Here is a 22,174-nt window from a genome sequence, read left to right as displayed (position 1 = left end):
CTTCAGGTCTCAGTTGTCAACCCTGGACAATGTATTGGCGCTAGCTTATCTATCATCCCAGGCAGTAAAGAAAAACAGCCCCCCCCCCACTGTTTTGCTGTTTCATTGGTTACAGCACAGCCTTCGAGAAAGTTGATCGCAGAAGACTATGGTGGAAATTAGACAAATGGGGAATTCCATCTAAACTCCTAAAGGCAATCAGATCCCTTTACGGAGATACCTGGGTGCGGGTTAAAACTAGCGCCTGCACAGTGTCATCCAATGGCCACAAACAATGGGCTTAAACAGGGGTGTGTGCTGGCCCTTATTCTCTTTAATTTGTACACTGCGGACCTGGAGGACTCTCTGAAAGGAGCTAATCTAGTAGCACCTAGGCTAGGCAGTGTGTGGCTGCCGGTATTACAATATGCTGATGATACAGCTAAAATGAACCATACAAAATTGGGCCTACAAAGAGCCCTAAATGCACTGAACCGCTTTAACAAGGACAACTTCCTGACAGTGAACCAGGGGAAGACCAAGGTAATTATTTTCGGGAGCTACAATCTCAAAAGGAAAACGCAGTGGCTATTGCGGGATCTGCAAATCAGCACAGTGGCTTCATACAATTATCTGGGGGTTTGGCTCACAGAACATGCCAAGGCGAACATTTATCAGAAACATCTGATCTCCAAGGCCAGCAAGGTCATGCATCTGTTAAAACAACTAAGCCAACATCTGATAAGCCCTTCCGCCGGACCAATATTGATTGTCCTAAAAGCAAAACTGCTTCCAGCTATTAGTTATGGCCATCTGGCTTTCCCACCAGGGTCACTGGACTCAGCTCAAGTTAAAACATATAAATCAGTGCTCCTTATCCCAAGGTCAGCTAGGAAATCAAGGCTGAGATTGGAGCTAGGCCTCGTGAGGCCCGATCTGATGTGTCAGGGGGAGTTCATAAAGTTACATCTAAGAATCTTGAGGGCTCCAGTCGACTCTTTAAGACACCAGCTGAGGTCAACCTTCGAGGAGACAGGTTTGGTTTGGCAAACTGGCCTTTGCAGCGCCATCCACACACTGAAGATAAAGGAAGCAAGTCTACAGCCACTGGAAATCCCAATTAATGCTTGGAAAAAAGCGATAAATAGACAAGTGCATGAAATATCTTTTGCTCAAGATACCAAGTCTCTCCGTTCAAGTTTTAATCTTGATCCATTAAATAAATCGTACACGCCAGGCAAAGCCCAACCCTACCTAAGCGAGGCCCTAACACCACAAGCTCGAAGCAAAATACTCTTCATGAGACTTACCACATTAGGCATCGCTGATTTCAATACAGCATGGGCTCGCATGGGGGAAAACACAAAATTCAGGCTGTGCTCCTACACCAGGGAATCCTGGTTGCAACTCCTATGCTGCTGCCCCCTTCTTTACAAAAAATGGCGACTCCTGCGCCCGATCTGTATTGTTAACGGAGCAAAGACCTGCAGTGAAGGATCAGCCTTGTGCTTTTACAAAACAAACGCTATGACTTTAGCAAGATTGGGGAAATTTACGCATCTGATCAGGGTTGCCCTAAAGGCCTCAAATGAACGCAATCCGACTTTGGCGACGGATACGCCAAACCCTGCGGAAGCAATCAGACTGGTCCCTGACAGGCCCTGAGGAGAGCGTCCCCTTTTTTAACAAGTCCTTTTAAGACTGTGCTTTTAAATTTTTAATGAGGTGTTTTAATCAAAACGAGTTTTTAAGAACACTGGGGACTGCAAAAGTGGTTTATGGACACATGGTCAACTACAATTCCAGGTGGGGGTTGGATCGAAAGGGTGCCGGGGAAAGGAGGGTGGTACTTTTGCTAAGTCCAATTACTATTCTTTTAATGGTGTTAGTTCTTCCTGTAATGATTTTAATTAATCGAACAGTTAATAAATACATTCAATTCACTATACATTAAAAGATATAAACAATATGTGTACAATCTTAAACAACATATTAACATTAATAATAAAAATATCAAAATGACCAACCTATATCAAATTTATAAATAAAAAAAAATGAATACGAAATCTATTAAAATATAAACACAAAATAAAAAATAAATTGATAGATACTTGACAAAATTAAACAATATAATATACACGGGGGCCGCTGGGTCTGGAACCGCAGATGTGCAATCCAATGGAGTGCGACTCTGTGGGACCTGAAGCCACGCCAGAGGGGTCAGGCTGCTTAAAAATGAGACACATGAACTCAAAATTTCTTTCATTTGAGCGGGGTCACTCCGGCTTCCGGAAAAGCAAAGAGCCAAGGAGTTGACCCAGGCGCAGGTTTCGGAGAACGAGGATTTGAACGTCTATGTTCCTCCGTCACGTTGGCCAACGGATGGGGAGAAGTTAAAGCACGCTTCGACTTCTTGTGATTCTTACCGGAATGTCCCGACCATTTGGAGTGGGCCGAAAAGGACTTGGGACTCCTGGAGTAGTGCTGGGACCTCCCCCTCTCCCGGGACCCTGACCTCCAAGGAGTCGGGTTAGGCGTCGCCTGCCGGGCTGCGAGCCGCTTTAGAGGTAGCTCCCTCAAAGCCTTCAGAGCCATAGCCCAGAAGTCGGAGCACGATTTGGAGTTGTGGCCGTGCTCCAGACACCACAGCAAAAACAATATGCAGCTAGATGTCTCGTTCAGATACTACTCCAAGCAATGTTAATTAGTTTGCATATCCAGCACTGGTAGAACTCTAATGTGTTTAAAATTGCACTATTTGACATACATTTTCGCAATCATTCTGAGATGAAATCTCTCAAACCATTTATAAAGTTGTATTTAAATTCGGACCCGTTTTGAGAAAAGGTCCAGGGTTGGGGGAATCATATCGCCGAACGACCGAACCATGTTGTTTATATTGACGGGCAAGAAGATTTATTGTCTATTTATGTCCGACGGACATGTAGACATTAATCACGTTTTAATCACGTTAAAACAACAGGCTGTGGGCACTCTGGGGCTCACAGCCAATCCGAAGCTTGCAGAGAGCCTTTGGCGGCATCTGATTGGCTAGCAGCCCATGACTGGGCTCTAGCCAGTGATTGGCTGGGGGAGTGAAACGTCACTCAGCCTCTGCAAGCAGTAGTCCGTGGCCGCCACGAGGCTTGCAATAAGCATTCAGGTAAAATAAGCAGTTTTGCCCGCTTGAATTGTGTGATATTGTGACGGAGGTGCTGCGATTTTCTTTTATTTATATTTTTAGCAACCGTGCATGGGTAGATTAATTAGTACAAAAGCCTAGGCCTGGCCTGCCTCGGCGCCTCAGATGAGGACGTCAAAAAAGCGTATCGCAAGCAGGCGCGCTGCGCTACCACCGCTTCATGGGGGAAACACCCATTACAACGAATTCAGATTCACGCGCTGCCATCGCAACGCGGGTTTAACATCGCGGGTCCGGAGCCTTCATACCGCAGATGGAAACAGATCTGCAGATTAATGCTTTCAAAAGAGACATCCGTTGGTGACTTGCAATTTATAACTTAAAGTCCTAATATAGAATAGTGAGCTATTAACTTTCAGCCCAGAACTGCATAAACACACCGACAAATATACATTACACAATTGATTAATGTTGCAAAGAGGGTACATTTGGCGAAAAAACGATTCTTATTATTAAAGGAAGCTCCCAACTTTGCTGTTTCTTTTTCGATACAACTTACCGATTCGCAAGGAACGTAGGGCTCACGTCTGGCCAGCTGCAAAAGTGAGGGGGAAATGGCAGGAGGCACGCTAGCTGACACCTTTTATATCCCACCCATACGTTTTTACAAGGGTGATGGTAAATTAGTACATTACGTATGGTTTGAAATGTACGTATTTTGTGGGAATAAATACACAGCCAAGGGTGACAGTAAATTAGTACATTACGTATGGTTTGAAATGTACGTATTTTGTGGGAATAAATACACAGCCAAAAAAAATGGAAAAAAAGGGGAATAGAAATAAAAGAATTGCCGTCAGGGTTAAGGGGAGGGGGCGCAGGGGGGCAGGGACGCGATAATATCGCTTGACAAGTTTTCCTTTAGCATTATTATTGCACAGCATTCAATGGTTTACTGATTTTAATAAAGCAAAAATATATTAATGTTTCTCTGTCAGCCGGAGCCCTTAGGTTTGATGTGGAACGGGGGTAGGTGGGACAAGTGGATTTTACAGGACATGTAGATCTCAGTGGCATTTTGTCCCTTGGACAACTAGATTATTTGGAAAATTCCACACCCCTGAGGTCCCATACCAAAATCCAACATATGATACTTGTTTTACAAAAAACGACCTGCAATGTCCCATTAAACACCAGTATTTAACTCCTTTATAGTTTTCACAAATGTTTTTCACAAATGTTACTGGTCATTACAAACTAGTATTTTACTCCTTTCCAGTTTTTACCAATGTTGCTGGCTTACGGTGATTTATGATGTGGTTTGCCATACATTTCCCAGAAATTCCTAGAGGAGTCAACTGTTCGCACCTGTAAAACGTGTATCCACTTTTGATCTTTTGACTAACGTTCCTAGCTCAATCCACTACAAAAAAAACAAAAACTTACTATATTCCCAAATATTTATTGAGGAAGCACATTAATGGTAGAAAATAGAACATAACATAACAATATCACAATATAACATATGTTTTTAACAAACTTCTGCTGTACATTCCAAAGCACCTAAAAAATAAAAATCTATTTAGATTGCTGTCATTACCAGGGACCAGGCCACCCAAAACATATATATTCCCTGGCTATAGGCCTGCTTAAAATGTTTATGTGTTAATGCAAAGAAACTGCTGCTTTATGACGCCAACAAGTAATTTTAGCATCTTCTAGCCATGAATCCAGCACCTGAAGCTCTTATAGCAGACTTTGAATTGACATTAGAGAGCATTATTTCTTGACTTCAACATGTTTCTATAGCTACCCAGCCCTGCTAGCTTAAATGTTACTTCCCGATAGCTGGCATTTAATACACTTTATTAGCACCACCTGTTGTTGCTAACCTTTGGGATTTTTCTCTGATGCTATAAGTGGTCCCATACACTTTTCCTAATCAGTACCATTCACTGACTTTAAACGAATTTCAGAGAAGCCAGAGTTGTCTTCTGTGAAGCAACACTTTGCAGCAGTAGGTTAACGCCCAACAAAGATGGGAGCAACAGAACCTCCTCAAAACACTTAAACATGTGGGGTTTACACACGGACAAAAGGCTCTTACCATCCCCGTGATGTAAATCCAGGTCGATGTACAATACTCGCTCGTATTTCTGCCGCAATCGCAGAATTCCCAGTACGGCATCGTTCAGGTAACAGAAGCCAGACGCTTCATCTCTGTAAGAACACAAGGTAAGTCAGGTGCTACTATCACAAGCGAATGAACCAAGTAACAACACAAAGCTTGTCAAACAAATGTGCTTTTAATAACTAATAGTGTCATTTACGAATCCACACTGTCCTTTATTAGCTTTACATTGTCTCTCATATTAGGTAACAAGGTCACCACCTTCTCTTTGCAGATATTCCCTTGACAAGACCCTGTAGTGATTGTGTTTTTGTCAAATTGTGCCTATTTAAATGTTGTCATCATTTATTGTGTTCGGTCCACAGTGCCATTATGCTCTAAATGACTATAATTATCAGCACAGGGATTTTAAGTGCAAATGAACACAGGCCATATACAGTAGATTACTGCCCACGAAAGGCATCCTGAGACTTGGGACACACTAATCTGCAAACGAGTTGCTAAAACTGCACATGAGCTGGGGTATTTCAGCATTTTATGTTTTGTTCGAGAGGCATGCCTATAGCCACTAGTGTAGACTGGTGACTTTCACTGCAAGCAGAACACAGAAACAGTTTCTTGCCTTTTGTAGACAACAGTTTACTCTAAACCATAAATGCACTTTACTTGCAGAATGTAATGCAGTACTCAAAACTATGTCAAGGATTAGAAAATCTGACCAATCTTACCTCAAGCCATACTGGTTTGTGCACGCTTTCTGAAAACCTATCACTCGGACTACCTTTGCATTCTGCTTCATGCCCAACATGCAACTACACACCACCACGCCAAGTCTTTCGCGCACTCTCCAAGCCTCACGCAGGATGCCAAAACTCAACACTGTTAGATGACACTGCAAGCAACACCTTTTCCAAAACCACGTACTGGAAGATTGGGTCACTATGCTCGCGACCAGTCAGTGGGCATCTTGTGGTCTCAACAACTAGTAGAAAGGAGCAACAGACATGCCACAATATATTAATGTTAAGGGAAGCTGCAGGCGCTGCCATGTCAGAGGCCATAAGACATACCCCATTCATCCCCATTGTGTCCCACCCGCCACATCTCTACAACCACCATTGACTCGGAAAGGATATCAAAGAAGCTGAAGACACAGTTGTGTAAAGTTGAGGACCATACAATAGCAACACAAAAAGTACTAAAATAGGCGTGGAATTTTTCTCAAACTCCTACGTGCATCCACTTAAAATGCCATTGGAAGCTTCCAAACAAGGGAAGTAACAAGCACGGCAGCATTGATAATTAACATTATCCACACATTTGGGTCCCCAGAGAAGATCTGCAATGGAAATAGGGACAAGGGATTACCGCTTACAGAAAGTAAGAGGAGAAGGTAGGTAGAGGCACTGCAGTTGCATCAAAGGAAACACCACTATACGACTATACGAGCGATTGATACTAGATTCACGCTAGAGCTCCTGAACAGCTGAGAGAAGAACTACTATAACTACGAGGCAAAAGGAGTGAAAGAATTCCAAACATGGACAGAGGAAAACAGGAAAGGAAGGAGCTGCTAAAAAAGAAGCACTAGCAAACCCAAAAGGTCTCTCTTTTGGGACCTATTGCCACTGCCAATAGTTCTAGCCATGCTGTGCAGCATTCCCGATGCTGCGCAACATGGCTCGTAATAAAGAAAAAAAACATATGAGGTCAACTGCGTCATTTTGCATGTGTGCCTACAAAATGACGCAACTGCTTTTCTTTGTCTTTTTGTTTTCCAGTTTGAGTTGGATCGGTATACGAAAAAAAAATCCTGTATTTGCAGCTAATTGGTTTTGTGGATACTGCAGAGCAGCTAAGTTCGACTCAATGGTGCGGTTTTGTCCAAAGATGTCTGGCTGTATGGGAACAAATGGCATGTGTAATATTTTGTTTAGATAAAGTTTGTCTTTCTGAAACACTTCTTCAGCTCCTTCAGATAAAGGGCAACTACAAATCTTTCCAGATGCTCTTGAGAGATCACGAGTGGAAGACATGTTTCTTATGAAAAAGAACATTTTCTGAAAAGGTTAATGGACAGGTGAACTTAGCAGTTTCTCTGCTGAACAATCGGTGCACATGGTGTGGCTTTACCAGAGGTCCTGTGGCCAGTGACTTTGACTCCTCCACATATGCTTTCATGCAGGAACTCTTCCTATGCATAGTTAATATTAATGAATATTAAAGCATAACAGCCACAAGGATATCCGCTGGAATAGTCCTTCCTGAGTTCGGTTTCTTCGAGGACAACCTATATGTATGCTTTCTGCAAGAATAAACAGGTTCCTGAGCCCTGGCACAGATGGTAAACTACAGAGGTAGTTTTTAGGTCTCGGCTAGCGAAGGCTGCGCTTGCGCAGTCTCGCTCGCGAGATTTAATGACTTGGAGAAGAGGGGCTTGAACCCGCCCCTCTTCTCCCCTCTTCTCCATTGGCTGGCCTCTTAAATGCTGGCCAGCCATTGGAGAAGAGGTTTGTCTCTCCGAACAGGCCCCGTCCTTTTCGGATTCGGGGGCGTTTTTTTTTTCTGCTACTTTTCTCATTATCTCCTCCAGCCAATGGCAAGAGGAGAGAAAAGAAAAACACGCCCCTGAATCCGGAAACGCCTTTCTCCGAGGCATTTCTGCTTCGCCTCGGAGAAAGGCGGTGGTGTCCAGGGCGATTCCTGCCTGAATCGGGAGGGTATATAGCAAGTAAATTTAGCAAACCCCGGAATTACAAATACCTCCCTGTACGGGACGGGGGATGCGGGGGCCTGTGCTACGCCCCTGAATCCATTATCATACTTGCAGTAGGTTCGTTGCAGCTCACCCCCCCCACGTGATCGTGCTCAATTAGGATTCCGATCTGTACCTACTACGAGGACCTTCTGCTCGCGTCGCACTTTCAGGGTTTACAGCCTGCAGTTGCCCTCTCTGGTGTTAAGCGCTTGCAAAACCCAAGATGTATTATTGATTGCTTGCTTGCTACTCTGTGTAGCATGTGCCCGCAGGGCCTCCCGTGAGCCTTCGACCCTTAGATAAAATGGCTTTGGCGAGTTTCCAATTCCTCCTGCGGCACGTTGAATAAGGTGCATAAAAACAAGGACTGGCCCTTTAATGATTTACCTCGTACACGCCCCGTTTTAACCGTTTTCAGGCGCTCCCGATTCACAGCCGAGCGACTGGTGCCAGGTAGGAGAAGGGAAAAGTGGTGTGTGTCCCAAGATAACACAATGTGTCAGCGGCTGACCAGGGACTTGGGAGCCAAAACTTCCTGTCTTGGAAGCATTCACCAGAGCCTCACGGCTTTGTGGTCGGCCACTCGCAATTAACAGTTTAATAGCGAGAATTTTTTTTAGGCGCACTTAGTGGTTTGTTAATTATATCGTCTGCATACGTTTAGTGGCTCGTAAGAATGTAGCGCTAAAGTCACCCGTGCTTGCAGTTCAAGCTATTGGATGCCTCCATGTCGCGGAGTGGGGTGGAGGGGCGGGGAGGGGGACGCGTTAATGAGCCACTCCGGGATTTGTGCGCTGTAATCTGGTACTTGAGTCTGACGGTCCATTTGAAGTGACAACAGACACGTCTGGGCTGTTTTGCATGTTCTCAGGATATCTGCGTCAGAGATCCATTGATTACAAACGCTTGAAACCCTGGCCAGGCCTCTGGGACTTTAGATTGACAGCCATGGGAAATATAAACCGAGGACCGGCATGGTGCCCTCACCATAGCTGTCAACTGGCTCCATGTCACAAATGTAGCTTTCAGCCCGTCCTGTTATTTCATTCAGTAGCACTAAGCATGATGGGAGTTGTAGGCTAATGCTTGTCACAGGAAAGGTAAAACTTTCAAGTCCCGTCCAGCGTGCTAGAGTTGTCAGCTGAGAAACCAGGAGTGTCAGAGTATCATTAGACAACCCTGGTGTAACACTGGCACGCGATTACACGACTGAGACAAACCTTACACACATATGATAAAAGGGCAGAAAGGTGGCATCAGGGAAGTTGCGCTGGCTAATCGGAGGTCAGATTGAAACGGGGTGCCGTAGACTTCTTTCGGTTTTCTTGGATCAAAGTGTACTGCAGCAAGATCGTACATCGTGACAGAGGTTGAGCTGCGATTTACGGCCCCAATTTTCATACCTCAAGCAATAAAAAAAATCATGAATGAAAAATCCTTCATGAATAAGGTCCTTGTCTGTAATGGAAAGAACAGGCTGTGACATAATGGATTAAATGTTCCCAGATAAGTCCCTAGTAGTTTAAATTAATTAAAGCATTCCTTTATTTTATGCTTCTAGCCCAATAATCGGGTTCACCTTCAGCCACTCCAGAGTTTTTATCTAAAAGTTCCTTGGATTCTCGGACGTGTATATTCACTTTTTTCCCCAACATGGATAATGACCTAAAAGTGTGTACACTGTTGGATTAAAAAAAAACTCTTACGGCGACGCTGACGGTAAGTGGCCATTTGGCGGTTCTGTCGCTGGACATCTGTCGACCGCACAGAACACACAATGCATCATTTGCGGATAACAACTCACTCTTGCAGGCCGCTGACTTAGATGAGCCGGGTTCAGGGGGCTGCTTCCAACGATCTCACTTTCAGATTGACTTTGGTGTCATTTTAACCATTCTGGGGGCGGGAGAGGTGCCCCGCATCAGAATATGAATGTGAAATATGTCCGGTGAACTTGGGACACTCGCTCACATTCAGTGAAACTTAGATTATCAAAGCGCTTCAACGTCTCGCCTCATCAGAGGTACTAAGCGCTAGGTAAATACAATTGCAGTACAATAATGTCCATCCGAGGAAAGTTGGGCGGTCGGGCGGAGCAGTTGGAGGTAGGGGCGTACAGAAAAGGGGTGGGTGAGGAGGCCGGATCTACGCAGACTGCACCGGAGATGGCTCTGTGACAGCGAGCGGGGTATAGGCCCGGGGGCCGGGGAGTGCCAGGGCAGGCCAGGCTTGAGCGCACTCAGGCAGGCAGGATGGGGCCGTGGCCGGCATAGGGCGCCCCAGGCTCGGGATCTTTTGTTGTGCACGGCACGTGTGACTAACTGTCGAACTTTACTGTTTTCTGAAGAATCGCATTATATGAATCACCTGGGCAGAGGGCGCGCGGTTGTGCCCAGGATACCCCGGAGAAGCCAACAATTGGCGACGAGGGCTCGCAGTGAATGCATGGTCCATCTGCGGCTTCTAGGGATCCCCGACCTAGAGAAGGGGAGCCGGGATCTGACGCACTGTGACCCAGTGTCGACCCTGGATCACTGGGTACAAAGATTCAGAGTGGAGGCCCTAGGCCTAGGGGCTGCCTGATCTTGCATTATTGACCTTGATGGGCATCACTGCTGTTCTGCGTTATTATCTTGGCAGGGATCACTGCTGACTGTGCGTTATCAGTCTTGGTACGGTTCTCTGCTGACTGTGCATTATCAGTCTCGGTAGGGTTCTCTTTTTTTGGTAAAACGCGCGATAATTCTCTCTTTGCAGATTTTTCGTGTATACACAAACCTGCATATGCACAGACACGCACCCCAACGGTACGCACATGTATGCATCACGCACACACTGCTCAAGCTCTCCGAAATGTTGGGGGGTACTTCAGCGCTCCAGCTCTGGGGCCAGAGAGTATCTGAATTAGGAGGGAGGGGAAAACAAAAACATAAACAAAAATAATGTCATGAGCAATGCCAATAGCTCTAACTTTAACAATGCCGAGACCGTTGCATTGTAAATGCTTGTTGTAATAAGCAGAGAGGAGAAAAGGCCTCCTTTGGAAGGGAGTCCGACAATCCTTGTTTTCTGTACAATGGCATGAAGTTAAGAAAGCACATAGAGAACAAATTAAAAATTCATGACCGCGTAGGAACCTACAAGGCACAGAGACAAACGATCTCAGGATTATTTAGCACAATTAAATTAGTAGTGGCATAAAAAGCAGCTAGGTATGGAGCTCAAGGTCCATTTTGGTACCGCTCATCTCTAGGCTTTAAGCTGCAAATAGTGCCAAGGGGCTGTTGCCAGTGGTAAACGCTGCACTATATCCAGACACATCAATATGAGATAACGTAAGGGAAAGGTTCTTTTGTGAGAGTTCTGCACATTGCATGTACATAACTTTTGTTAAACACATGACGCATGAAAGAATCTAATGTCCAGTAAAGATTCACGTCTTGGTGTGACATCATAAGAAAAGAGCAGTTTGATAAATACTTTGTTTCAACTGATTGGTGCTTGTGCTTTGCTCTTTCCTGGGGCTGGCTTGTTGGTACCTGGTGGTCAAGACCAGATGTTTTCACAGTGAAATCCTAGGAAGGGATCTGCCATGTACCACCATACCAGTAGAGAAACAATGGCCTGGTTAGGATCCCAGCAAGAATCATTACTGTCCTTGGTTAAATAGGATCAAATACTAGCAGAGTTACGCAATTACTTTTAGCAAGTAGTAACATAGATCTGAGGATCTAAGATGAACATGGCTAAACTGTTGTGCGTACTGTCAGATTCACAGCAGACTACTCTACTTACAATGAACAGAATCTGTCTTCTAATTTCTGAATTTCCATTTCCTAATAAACAGACTGAGATCTGGACCTGGCCCATGCACATGTTTTCTTTGGAAGGCAGTACCTTGAAATTACTCAAATGTTCCACTCCAAACATCTATCGGGCACAGTTCCTGCGGACCAGTACTAAGTTTCTGCTCCTTTGGCGTTGAGAAGCTGTGCAGTTACACAGAGATCTGGGTGAGAAAACTGCAGTAAACGCCCCACAGTCCTCTGTCAGCATGTGGGAGCTGCATCGCATGCTTCAACCAAATCTGACACAAAAAGACGTTGTGGTCTTCCGCACCACCTTACATGAAGTGAAGCCGCAAATGAGTGCTAGGCGATGAAAGGAAATGAACTCTGCTAAGAAAATAGTATAAATAAGTAGGAGAAACATTTCTGAATTCATGTCCTGGAACCTGCATTTATAAATGCAGAAAATATCCCAAACCAACATTCTTGAGCTGTTTTTTTCTTCAGCTTTTGCTTTTCTTAAAATCCATCCATCAATTTGCAGCTTGGCACTTTCAGTTCAATTCAATAAAACACTGCAAGCCATCCCCTAAAACTATGCTAACTGAGGCAAAGGAAAGATATTAGAGTTTGAATGTTGCATCTCTCATGTAAAGCTGATTATGGACGCAAAGGAAAAGGCGTGACCCCAAACCTCCTCAAAGTTGGCTCTCTAAATCTGATCTGAAAAATAACTGTTTGCCACAACTCCTATACTTACAAAAAAACAGAAGATAGAGAAGTGCAATGGCCCCGCCCCTCTGTTGATTTCCTTCTTAGGAGCAGTTGTGTTATCTCGTCTTTGAAGAAGTTACTCATAACTGATTGTCAATACCACGCATCAAATACAGAAGGAAGGAGCTTTGCATGTAATGAACCTGTGACAAATACAGTAGGAAGTGGTTTTACTTTGAGAACACTCTGGCCAATACAATAGCAACGGGTTGTACTTTGCAAATTTTCTGTCCAATTGAATAGGAAGGGGTTTTACACTGTGAAGTCAGTGAGAAACACGACAGGAATAGGTTTTACATTGTGAACTCCATGACAAACACAAGAGAAAGGAGTCTTACACGGTATAACACAGAGACTTTCTTACACGGATCTCTTGTTCAGAAGGGGCTAGCGAGGTCTGGTTTCCATGGTGCACATTTGTAATTTTATATTTAGCATTTAATTGTGTATGAATTTAGACTAATTTTCCCCATTAAAAGTTAAAGCACTGACTGAACATTGATTTAATAAGTGTTACTTGCTTTGCAGAGTTCTGAGTTCACACACTGCCTATCTCAGGAAGATTTGGAATGCTACGGCTCTCAACTGAGGGTCCAGTGCTAAAGGGGTGTACTTTGTGCTTGCATTGCGTCCAATAAGAAGGTGGCTCAGAAAACATGCGGTAAAGGCTCTAGTTGTCAAAAGTGGAGACCAGCAGTTCTAGACACCCCCCATCCCCCGCCGAGCCATATCTTGCATTCCTACATGAACTGCAATTGGGTGATTCTTACTGCTCAATGCCTCATAGGAATCGGGACTTCCTACTGTCTATGTCCCCCAGCGCCTCTGCTACGGCACCACAAGCTACAACAGCTGCAGTTCCTGCTGAAAAAACATGAACGGCCAGATGTGCCAGCAATAGCAGACCCAATATAATGTAGCATGACTCGTCGTGGATTCCCTAGTCCTAATATGGCAACCGCGTCCAAAGGTAATGACATGGCGGTTATAGAATGGTCTGTTGGGCAGTGCATGTTACAGTTAAGAAACAGAAGAGTCAGTCTAAGAGCTCATAGCCTCTCCAATAGTGGTGGCTGATTTATGTAAAGCTTTTACCGCTGATGGGTTCCCCCAAAGCCGTCACCTTCCACGACAGTGGGTGATAACAGAGAAAGGTGGAATCTATGCTGCACTCTTCTTGTTTTTCTGTCATTGGAGTATGTTGATCCTAGATGCATGCAGGAGTATGTGCTCTTCAGCACATGTCCTGTATAGTGATCCTGCTAGGTGGTGAAGCTACTGCCCTGCATGCGAATGTCACTTTAATGCAAATAATACCCACTATGTGTGTGTGCATGCAGGGAAGCGTGAGAGAATCTGGGGTCAATGTAAACCAGGAACAGCAGCTGCGGGAAGCTAGCTGTTCATGAGAGGCCGGAAGCAGCATCCCAGAGCGGCGGCTGAGCGTCAGTAAGGACCATGGAGTCCGGGGACACACTCTTCAGTGGTTTAAATATTATGCATGACAACAGTATACACAACGAGTTGTACATATGATGTTGGAGACAGTGATCCATGTGCCATGGCTGGTGGCAGCCTGCCAGAGCTCACTTAAGGTCTCTCAAATAAATGGACAGCCTGGGTCATTAATGCCTCACAAATCTTTGGGTGGCCTAATTAGCAAAAGCAGACCGTCAAGGCTGGCAAGTGCAGGAAGAGACTCTACTCAGGAATGATTGCCGCAGTGTTGTTTCAAGAGTGAGACTTGTCCATTGTTCAGCAAGAGCACAGCATGTCTTCAGCTATTGTCTCAATGAAAGCAAAAGGGCGGCTATTAAAGCAAAATACCAAAAATACCAACAATACTCACACGCCCAGAGGAACAGTCTGACACTACTGACAGCAATCTCACACCCTCACAGATTAGCAGTGACACACTAGCAGAAGCACCCAGACACCCCTAAACAAACTAGAAGCAAAGGCAACAGTTCTGGCTGATAACTGAAAGTGCTTCATTGACTGTGTGTGGTATTGTGAATGTGCGAGTGAGTGCAAGAATGAGCCAATCAGTGGATAAATAGACACACAAGTACAGGAACGAATAACTTCATGGATCGCAGCATTCAAGCATTTTCAGTTATAGGCCAGACTTACTGATTTTGCCAGTGCTTGTTTAGGATTTGTTCTCAACAAGTAAAACTATCTTTGGCGAATATAAAGCCTGAAGCCCGCCTCCAACGCCACACCCACTATCACACTTTAGTAAAAAGTTGTCTTGAGAAAACCTTTGATCACAGTTCACACGCATGGGCTTTTAACACTCACATCCGGGTCCCAGTTTCTGCCCCAGCCATTCATATTTGCATGCAATGACATTAATAGAGTGGCAGCTTTCTTTAGGGCAGGCAATGCTCTGGTCTGGTCACTTAAAACCCGAGAGAGTAAGCGCTCTGGAGGCTAAGCCGAGGATAGTTGGGGCCTAAGCCACGGATAGTTGGGGCCTGAGCCTCAAATCACCCAGATACGAGTAGGCATGTAACTTCTGGAGGCATGGGTTTTGATAATGTCCCAAGGGCCGTGCAGAAAACCTGAGTAGTGGTATTCAATCTGAAGAGGAGTGGCTTGAATGGATGACGCTGGCCCCAAAAACACCATTTCCCTTCTATTTGGAAATGTGGCAATCTTCTTCTTATACATCAACAGTGTCAATTCATTCTCCTTCCTGTAAAGAGGACAAAACCACACTGAGTGGCAATATCGTATTTAATATACAAAGGTCTACATCAGTTTAATGTGAATCATTCTTTTTCACATCAAGTAGTGTGAATGGGATATCGGCCCCTGGACTCTACTGATACGGAAATAATGGCCTCATGACTTAGTCCTCTGAAAGTAGCTCTATGGTTTCCACATTCTTGCTTAGGGTTATGTGGGATGGGGAAGGAGTATTTAAAGATTATAAGTAATAGACTCATGGATAACTAAAGTCCAAAGACTTTGGGACAGGGGTGTGCCAAATCGGTAATGTTTATAGTGCCACACAGAATTCTATTTATTTTATTCCTTTATTTTTATTCCACAGATTAGAATGTTTGGAAAAACATTGTTCTAAATCAGAAAATGGTAAAATGTTTCTTATGGTGGTTTAATGCATTTAAAATATATTGACAGATGCCTAACATTGCACAGCACAGAAGTAATAGACATTTCAACTCAATATCATACACTACAACCATAGTCATAACACAATAAAGAAGTGGGTTTGAGATACAGTCAGACAACTTACAACCAATCCAGGCACAGCTAGCTCCTTGTAAGGTGGCCCTGCAAAATTACCACCCTCAAACTGAATAATTCTCACACCTAAGAGTGGACAGACAGTAACTCAAGAGCAAGTGACTCAGTTTTGTTCTTCATCACCTTCCACCCAGGAGGTGGCAACTGGGCTCTTTGTATGAGCAGAAGATTAACTTGCTCCTCAAATTGCCTCCAATATAAAATACTCAGCTACTCGACACAATTTCAAAAGTCTATGAGGTGTCTCCAAACAGTCAATCGCAAGCTACCAGTAGCTCCCAGACACCTTCAAAGTAGATCACAGCCTTGAGTTCCTTTTTAAATAAACACAGGGTCACATTTTTAGGTCTTAGCTAGGCAGCGCTTGTGCTGTCTCTTCAAGACATGCTGGATTCAAGATATGGGCATAAAGCTCCGCCCACTTTCCACCCATCTTTTTAATTGGCTCCTGTCCCTTGTAAATGGTGGCTTTTCATTGGTCAATAGGCATGGGTGTCCCTCCTTAGTACCGCCTTGTCTCTTCTTGTAACCTCCCATGAGGGACGTGTTGTTACTCCCTAGGTTATTTACATCCTCAAGGCACTAATTTCTTAAAAGGCTTCAGGCAGGACACACTTGGACCTAAGCTAGGCTGGCAGTGGCTACTTTACTCACTAGCATATATGTTGTAAGAAAGAACATCTTCTCACTAACAAGGGCGCACTTAATATACGATGAAACGCGCTGGTTTCTTCATCAGTTTTCTTTTATTATTCAAGATTTTTTTAAACTCCAAATAATAAGTTTCAAAACTTTGTCAGTTCATATTGACAATCATATTCATCGTTCATTTCCAATCAGGTGAAAATAAATTTTCATGATAACCTTAGATGTCCACCCAATGCATTTCGGGTCAAATAGAAGTCTGACCCTTCTTCAGGGGTCTAAAAGTAAATGAGACAGGACCATTAGCTTCACTCAAGCATACAGTCTAATACATGTGAATTAATCATGAATTTTAAATGCATATAACCACAAATTAAATTACATTACACATGATCGTTAACTCTTAAGGTCACACCACTGAAAGAAGTTTAGCAGCTTAAAAATATAATAAAGAATGCCTAGTGGCTGCAAAACATTTTTTTTAAATGAAAGCAAAAAACAGGCGACATTGGTAGTGCAACAACCTACATCTAGTAAGAAAACATCAGCGAAAATGGTGGTGTCAACTATACTCAGCGAGATTATGTGTATAAACCAATGGTTACGCGTAACCATTGGTTTATACACAGCCTCCTATTCTCACTGGTTCACTCGTGAGTCAATGACAGCGTAACTTTTATCTCTGCACCATGTGATATAAATAGACCTATCCTGTGTAATTTAACTAGCCACTTATCTCGGCATGAACGCTACACGCCGAGTGTGTAATTCCAACAGCTGCAGAGACCTTTTGTGTCCCGAGTAAGTTCATTTAGTGATCGTTTCTAGTGTTTTAGATTATGTTTCCTTGCCCTACACCTTGTCAGTCATACTCTCCAACGGAATAGTGTTCCATATTCTGAACATTTCTGCAAAACAATTTCCTGCACTTTAAATTTCTCCCATTTGTGTTTCACATTTTAACGGTGCCACTTATGGCAAAAGGTATGTCCTGTGCCACAAGTACATACGACACAATCTGTCAGTCACCCGTACACATATATCCCATTCATACTGATACAGATCAGGGTATCAAAAATATGCCCACTACCACAGATAGAGTAATCTCACAGTTACACGCACATACATTCTTCATACGCTAGGGCCCATTTCACTATCATACGCTCAAATACTCTACCGGCATAAGACCTGTGGGAAGAAAAACCCTGCATCTATATCTAGGACGATAGGATCTGATTATAGTGGTTATCCTTAATCATACTCTATACAAACTATACAACAACAATAATCAAAATGCACCCAATAATTGACAAGAAAGAATATTCAACACCATGTTTAAAAGTTATATTGCTTTATCTAAAATTAGTCAAAGTAAATCAATCAGAATAAATCATTTCTCATAGTTACCTATTCTAACTAAGTGTCAGAACGGGTCAGGACCAGTCTCTCGGTAAAGTCTCTTAGGACAGTCCTCAGCATCAGGCCTCAGCAACGCAAGTTCACGCGGCAAAGGCGACGACGAAAGAGTGGGGAGAGCCCTCCCTAAGCTAATAGTTTTTATAATGAAAAATACAATGGAAACTCACATAAAATTGGCAAGAAAAACTGTATCACTGAACAGAACGAGAAGGAAGAGATGTAACTTTGCAACATCTTGAAATCTCCGCTCAGGAAAAGTCACAATACGTAAACCACGGAACAGGAACCAAGAAACAGAAACTATTAAAGTATCCATCTCGTTCATTTCCCTCGGCAACCCGGCTTCAGCACATTGTTCATTTCAGAAGCTCCTTTGTGCACCAAGGACAAATTATTTCTTTTGGAGATCCTCCAAACTGCTGATGTCCTCATGGAAAGTTTTATAGAAGGACTACGGTCAGTTGTCTTCAACCGATTTCCAGCAGGGGTCTCTCTTGCCACATCACAGAAATATTCACTCGAGGCCAGGCTCTCTAATCAGCCAACAAGAATTATGCCTCCATAGGCCACAATAGACCATCTTAATTTAAAAGAAATAAAAACAACGTTAATACAACATAATGATTAAACAGTGTTAACCCCACTAATACCCTTATGTGTATGCATTTATCTAGCTTTGCGACATAAAAAGCATTAATTCTGACAGCGTTTTGTGCTCAAAATAAATAGCACACAGCAACGTTTAAACATGAAAACTTGCACGTTATTGTAAATACATGAACAGCACACATAAGCTAACCCTCATGTAACTTTCTCTTATGTTAGAACAAACGAGTTGATTATTGAAACATACCTTCACAAGACAAATAATTAATTGTTAATTATTAATAAAATTAATAAGACACATAGACATGCCAGAGCTTCAAAAGCCCAGAATTTTCTAAAAGAAAACTCTGCTCCAGCAATCCCCCCTTTGGTGATTTTACCACCAAATAAACCCAAAAAAAAAAAAAAAAATAGTGAAAATTTTAGTCCCATTTTAGGAAATCAGAAATGTCTCTTCCCTTTAGACAACATTTAAACACCAGTCACTCTTTCATCATCTCTCTTTGTCTCTAAATAAACACTCTCCCTCAATTCTTCTAGTTCAATCTCTTCTGGTTCTCTCTTTGAAATTTTCGAATTCTTGTTTTTCTTTTTATTTTTCAATTTCTCTTTCCCTCTCCTGTTTTTACAACACACACACACCAATCTTAGTATCAGTAACGCAACAATTATACAAGACAAAGGAAACAATATTCTACCTATAATAGTACTACCTATTTTTGCAATAAAATCCTTAACAGCTATCATTTTATTAGCTAGTTTAGTCCATAAACTCCCAGTCTCAAGTGGTACTAAATCTTCATGCAAATCAGTAATATTTTTAATATAGACCTTCAGGTCTTTACTTTCATCAGGAATGTAAGTGCAACAATGTTGAACTTTCAAAATTCCACAAACTCCACCCTCCTTAGCCAAAAGAATATCAAGGGCAAGTCGATTTTGCATGGACATGGCACGTACGGCACTTAATTCCGTATTCACCAAAAGAAACCCTCCTGCGGTATTTGTCGATAAGCGATCAACCACTGTGGACAGTTTCCGGATTCCATAAGCATTTAAAGAAATTCCCACTGCTGGAATTAAAACCCCAAAAATGTCACCCACAATTTCAGACCAGGTTTCCCTCTTAAAGCGTGTTAATAGATTAATGTCTTCTACATCTTTTACTTTATCCGTATGAAAAATCTTAGGAAAAACTAGGCCCACATAACATGTGCCATACCAATGGTCAGGCAACTTGTAATAAGCCTTGTTCCCACACACATAGTACACTCCTGGAAAAATCGTATCTTCTCCACCTCTGAAACCCCAACCTGTCGCAATGAAGTATGTATCATGGCACTCACTAGTTCCCACAAAATATGTATCATATTGGGATTTCCTTCTGGTAATGCATAGTTTACCCTTCTGCGGTGCATCTAGAGCCAAAGTTGGACTAGCCCCATTCCTCAACTCCTTTCCCATCTCAATGTCCCAAATTGTCTCACTCACTTCATATTTTCCCCCTTTCTCATGCATGTTCATTCTCCTTTCCTCAACCATATCCAGAAAAGCTTTCTCCTCTCCTTTTAAATTGCAAGTTAAATTATTCTTAAAAATGTAATCTAATGTTAGTCCTTTTTCTTCAATAAAAATCTCACCAAAAGTGTTCGCTTCTTTAGCTGGATTCAGCTCTTTGTTCATTGGCAAGTGCCCAAAAATACTATCTCTGTTAGACATCTTATAATCTATTTTCCCTAAAAAATAAAAAACACTACTTAAAATACTACAAGAAATACCATATGTAGCTGGTAAATGGTGATAAGTAACACCCTCTGAAACGGATGCAGGTAACTGCATGCAGACATAGCAATCCCTCACTTCCATTGTCTTCACATATTCATATAACAGTTTAGAAAAAACATTACTCGAAAAATTATTAATTGACCTATCCTTGTGTATGTAACCACTACTTCTAATTGGAACTACTTTTTGTGAATTCTTCTCTTCATTAGTCACATTTGCTATATCCATTCCAAATTCTACTCTAAAAGTAACTAATAAAATTAAAACACCCCATAGAAGCATTAATAATCCAGTACAACAGCAGCACATTTTGCACCACCTCTTTAAAAAGGCACATCTATTTCTATTCTCTTCTATGTTAGCCATTTTTGTTTAGCTTCTACTACTCCACTACTGTTTGAACTTCTTCAATTCTTCTGCAACTCTTCAGCTTTCAGTTTATCCAAATGACTTCTTTATTCACTTGATCCAAGTGAATCCTTCTTTCACTCAGTTTGGATACTCGTCATTTTTCACTTCAATTTCTTCAACATCAAACTGTATCAGATCTCCAACGTCGGAATCCTCAGTACCCGACTCTTCTCCAATATCAGTCAAGAGTACTTTCAGAATTTCACCAGTATCTTCCTCAACCACTTTTCTCAAGACCACTTCCGGATTATCTCGAGTCACTGTTTCTTCTTTTCCTTCTTCAGACAGTGTCACATAAGACCATTCCGGTGATCTGTACTTTTGGTTGGGTCTTTTAACTCTTCTTATTTCTACTGGTTCTTTTGGTTTCTTTGATTCTTTTTCCTCAGCTCTTGAGGTTTGGCTTGATACTTCATTCACTTGTTCAGCTTCTGATGAATTTGCTCTTATTATTCTGTATCTCACCCTCTTTACTCGGTTGTTAGGCCAACGATCTCCTTTCACAACCTTTTTCGGCTTCAATTGTTTAACACTCTTTTCTCCAATCGAAGTTCTCTTTCTCAGAACTCGACCTTCTGTTTGTTCATCTTCATCATCTGTTTCAAGTGCCTCTTGTTTCCGTTTCCCAGTAGCTTTTCTTTTCTCCACAGATTTTTCCACCACTGTTTGAGACTTCCCTACTTCTGTCCCTCCTCGGGTCTCCGACACACAATCTTCTTGCTGTCTACTTGTCCCTTCACCTAGCTCCTCATCAATGTTCCCTACACCTCCTCGGGGGTCTTCCGCAATCTGTCCCTCTCTATCTTCTTCTGACCCTGTTTCTTCAAGGATAATCTCAAGTGGCTCTTCAATCTCCTCCTCTTCTGATTCAGGAGTGGGCTCAATGTGTTTCCTCTTTTCTTTTCTTTTACTCCCACTGCTACTTGAAACTTCAGGCTCTATAACAGAATTAGATTCTCCCTCTGATACTCGCAGTGAATCTCTTGAAGCTCTCTCCGCTTCTTTTCTCACTGATTCTGTATCTTCAGGATCTTCACCATCACTGGAATCTGACTCTTCATAATACTCTTCACCAGTTCCCTCTCTCGGGCTTGGAACTCTCAGAGTATGACTTGCATGTACCCAGTGCTTCACTCCAGCACACTTTACTGCAGTCGTTGTAGTCAGAATGACTTGTCTCGGCCTTCCCCACCTTGGAATCAAGCAATTTCTTCTTCTGTGCACCTTAATCCTTACCCAGTCACCTGGACTCAGATCATGGGCTTGCTTCTTCTCAAGTGTGGTAGCTTCTTCTCCAATCTGGTGAAACACAGAATGAACTGCGTCAGCCAGGCCTTTACAGTAATCCAAAATCATGTCATCAGTTATTGACACCAATTTATTCACAGGCACGAATGCATGGCGCATAGCACGTCCCATGATTATTTCATGCGGGCTCAAACCAGTAGTTCTATCTGGAG

At 42.8% G+C, this 22,174-nt stretch overlaps 1 protein-coding gene across 7 annotated transcripts in view; it reads right to left on the bottom strand.

Annotated features, from left to right (window-relative positions):
• The window catches only part of HDAC8 (histone deacetylase 8), an 841,291-nt gene that overhangs the window by 394,700 nt on the left and 424,417 nt on the right, over positions 1–22,174 (bottom strand). For all 7 annotated transcript variants that reach the window (XM_085630743.1, XM_085630746.1, XM_085630745.1 and 4 more), the window contains one exon: positions 5,229–5,341. In XM_085630743.1, coding sequence (XP_085486869.1) covers positions 5,229–5,341 — 113 coding nt within the window. The remainder of the gene's footprint in view (positions 1–5,228; positions 5,342–22,174) is intronic.

This window comes from Triturus cristatus, chromosome 10 (genome assembly GCF_964204655.1).
Source record: "Triturus cristatus chromosome 10, aTriCri1.1, whole genome shotgun sequence".
Lineage (NCBI taxonomy): Eukaryota > Metazoa > Chordata > Amphibia > Caudata > Salamandridae > Triturus > Triturus cristatus.
The sequence above is the reverse complement of the archived record's forward strand: the minus strand, read 5'-3'. Positions and strand labels throughout refer to the sequence as shown.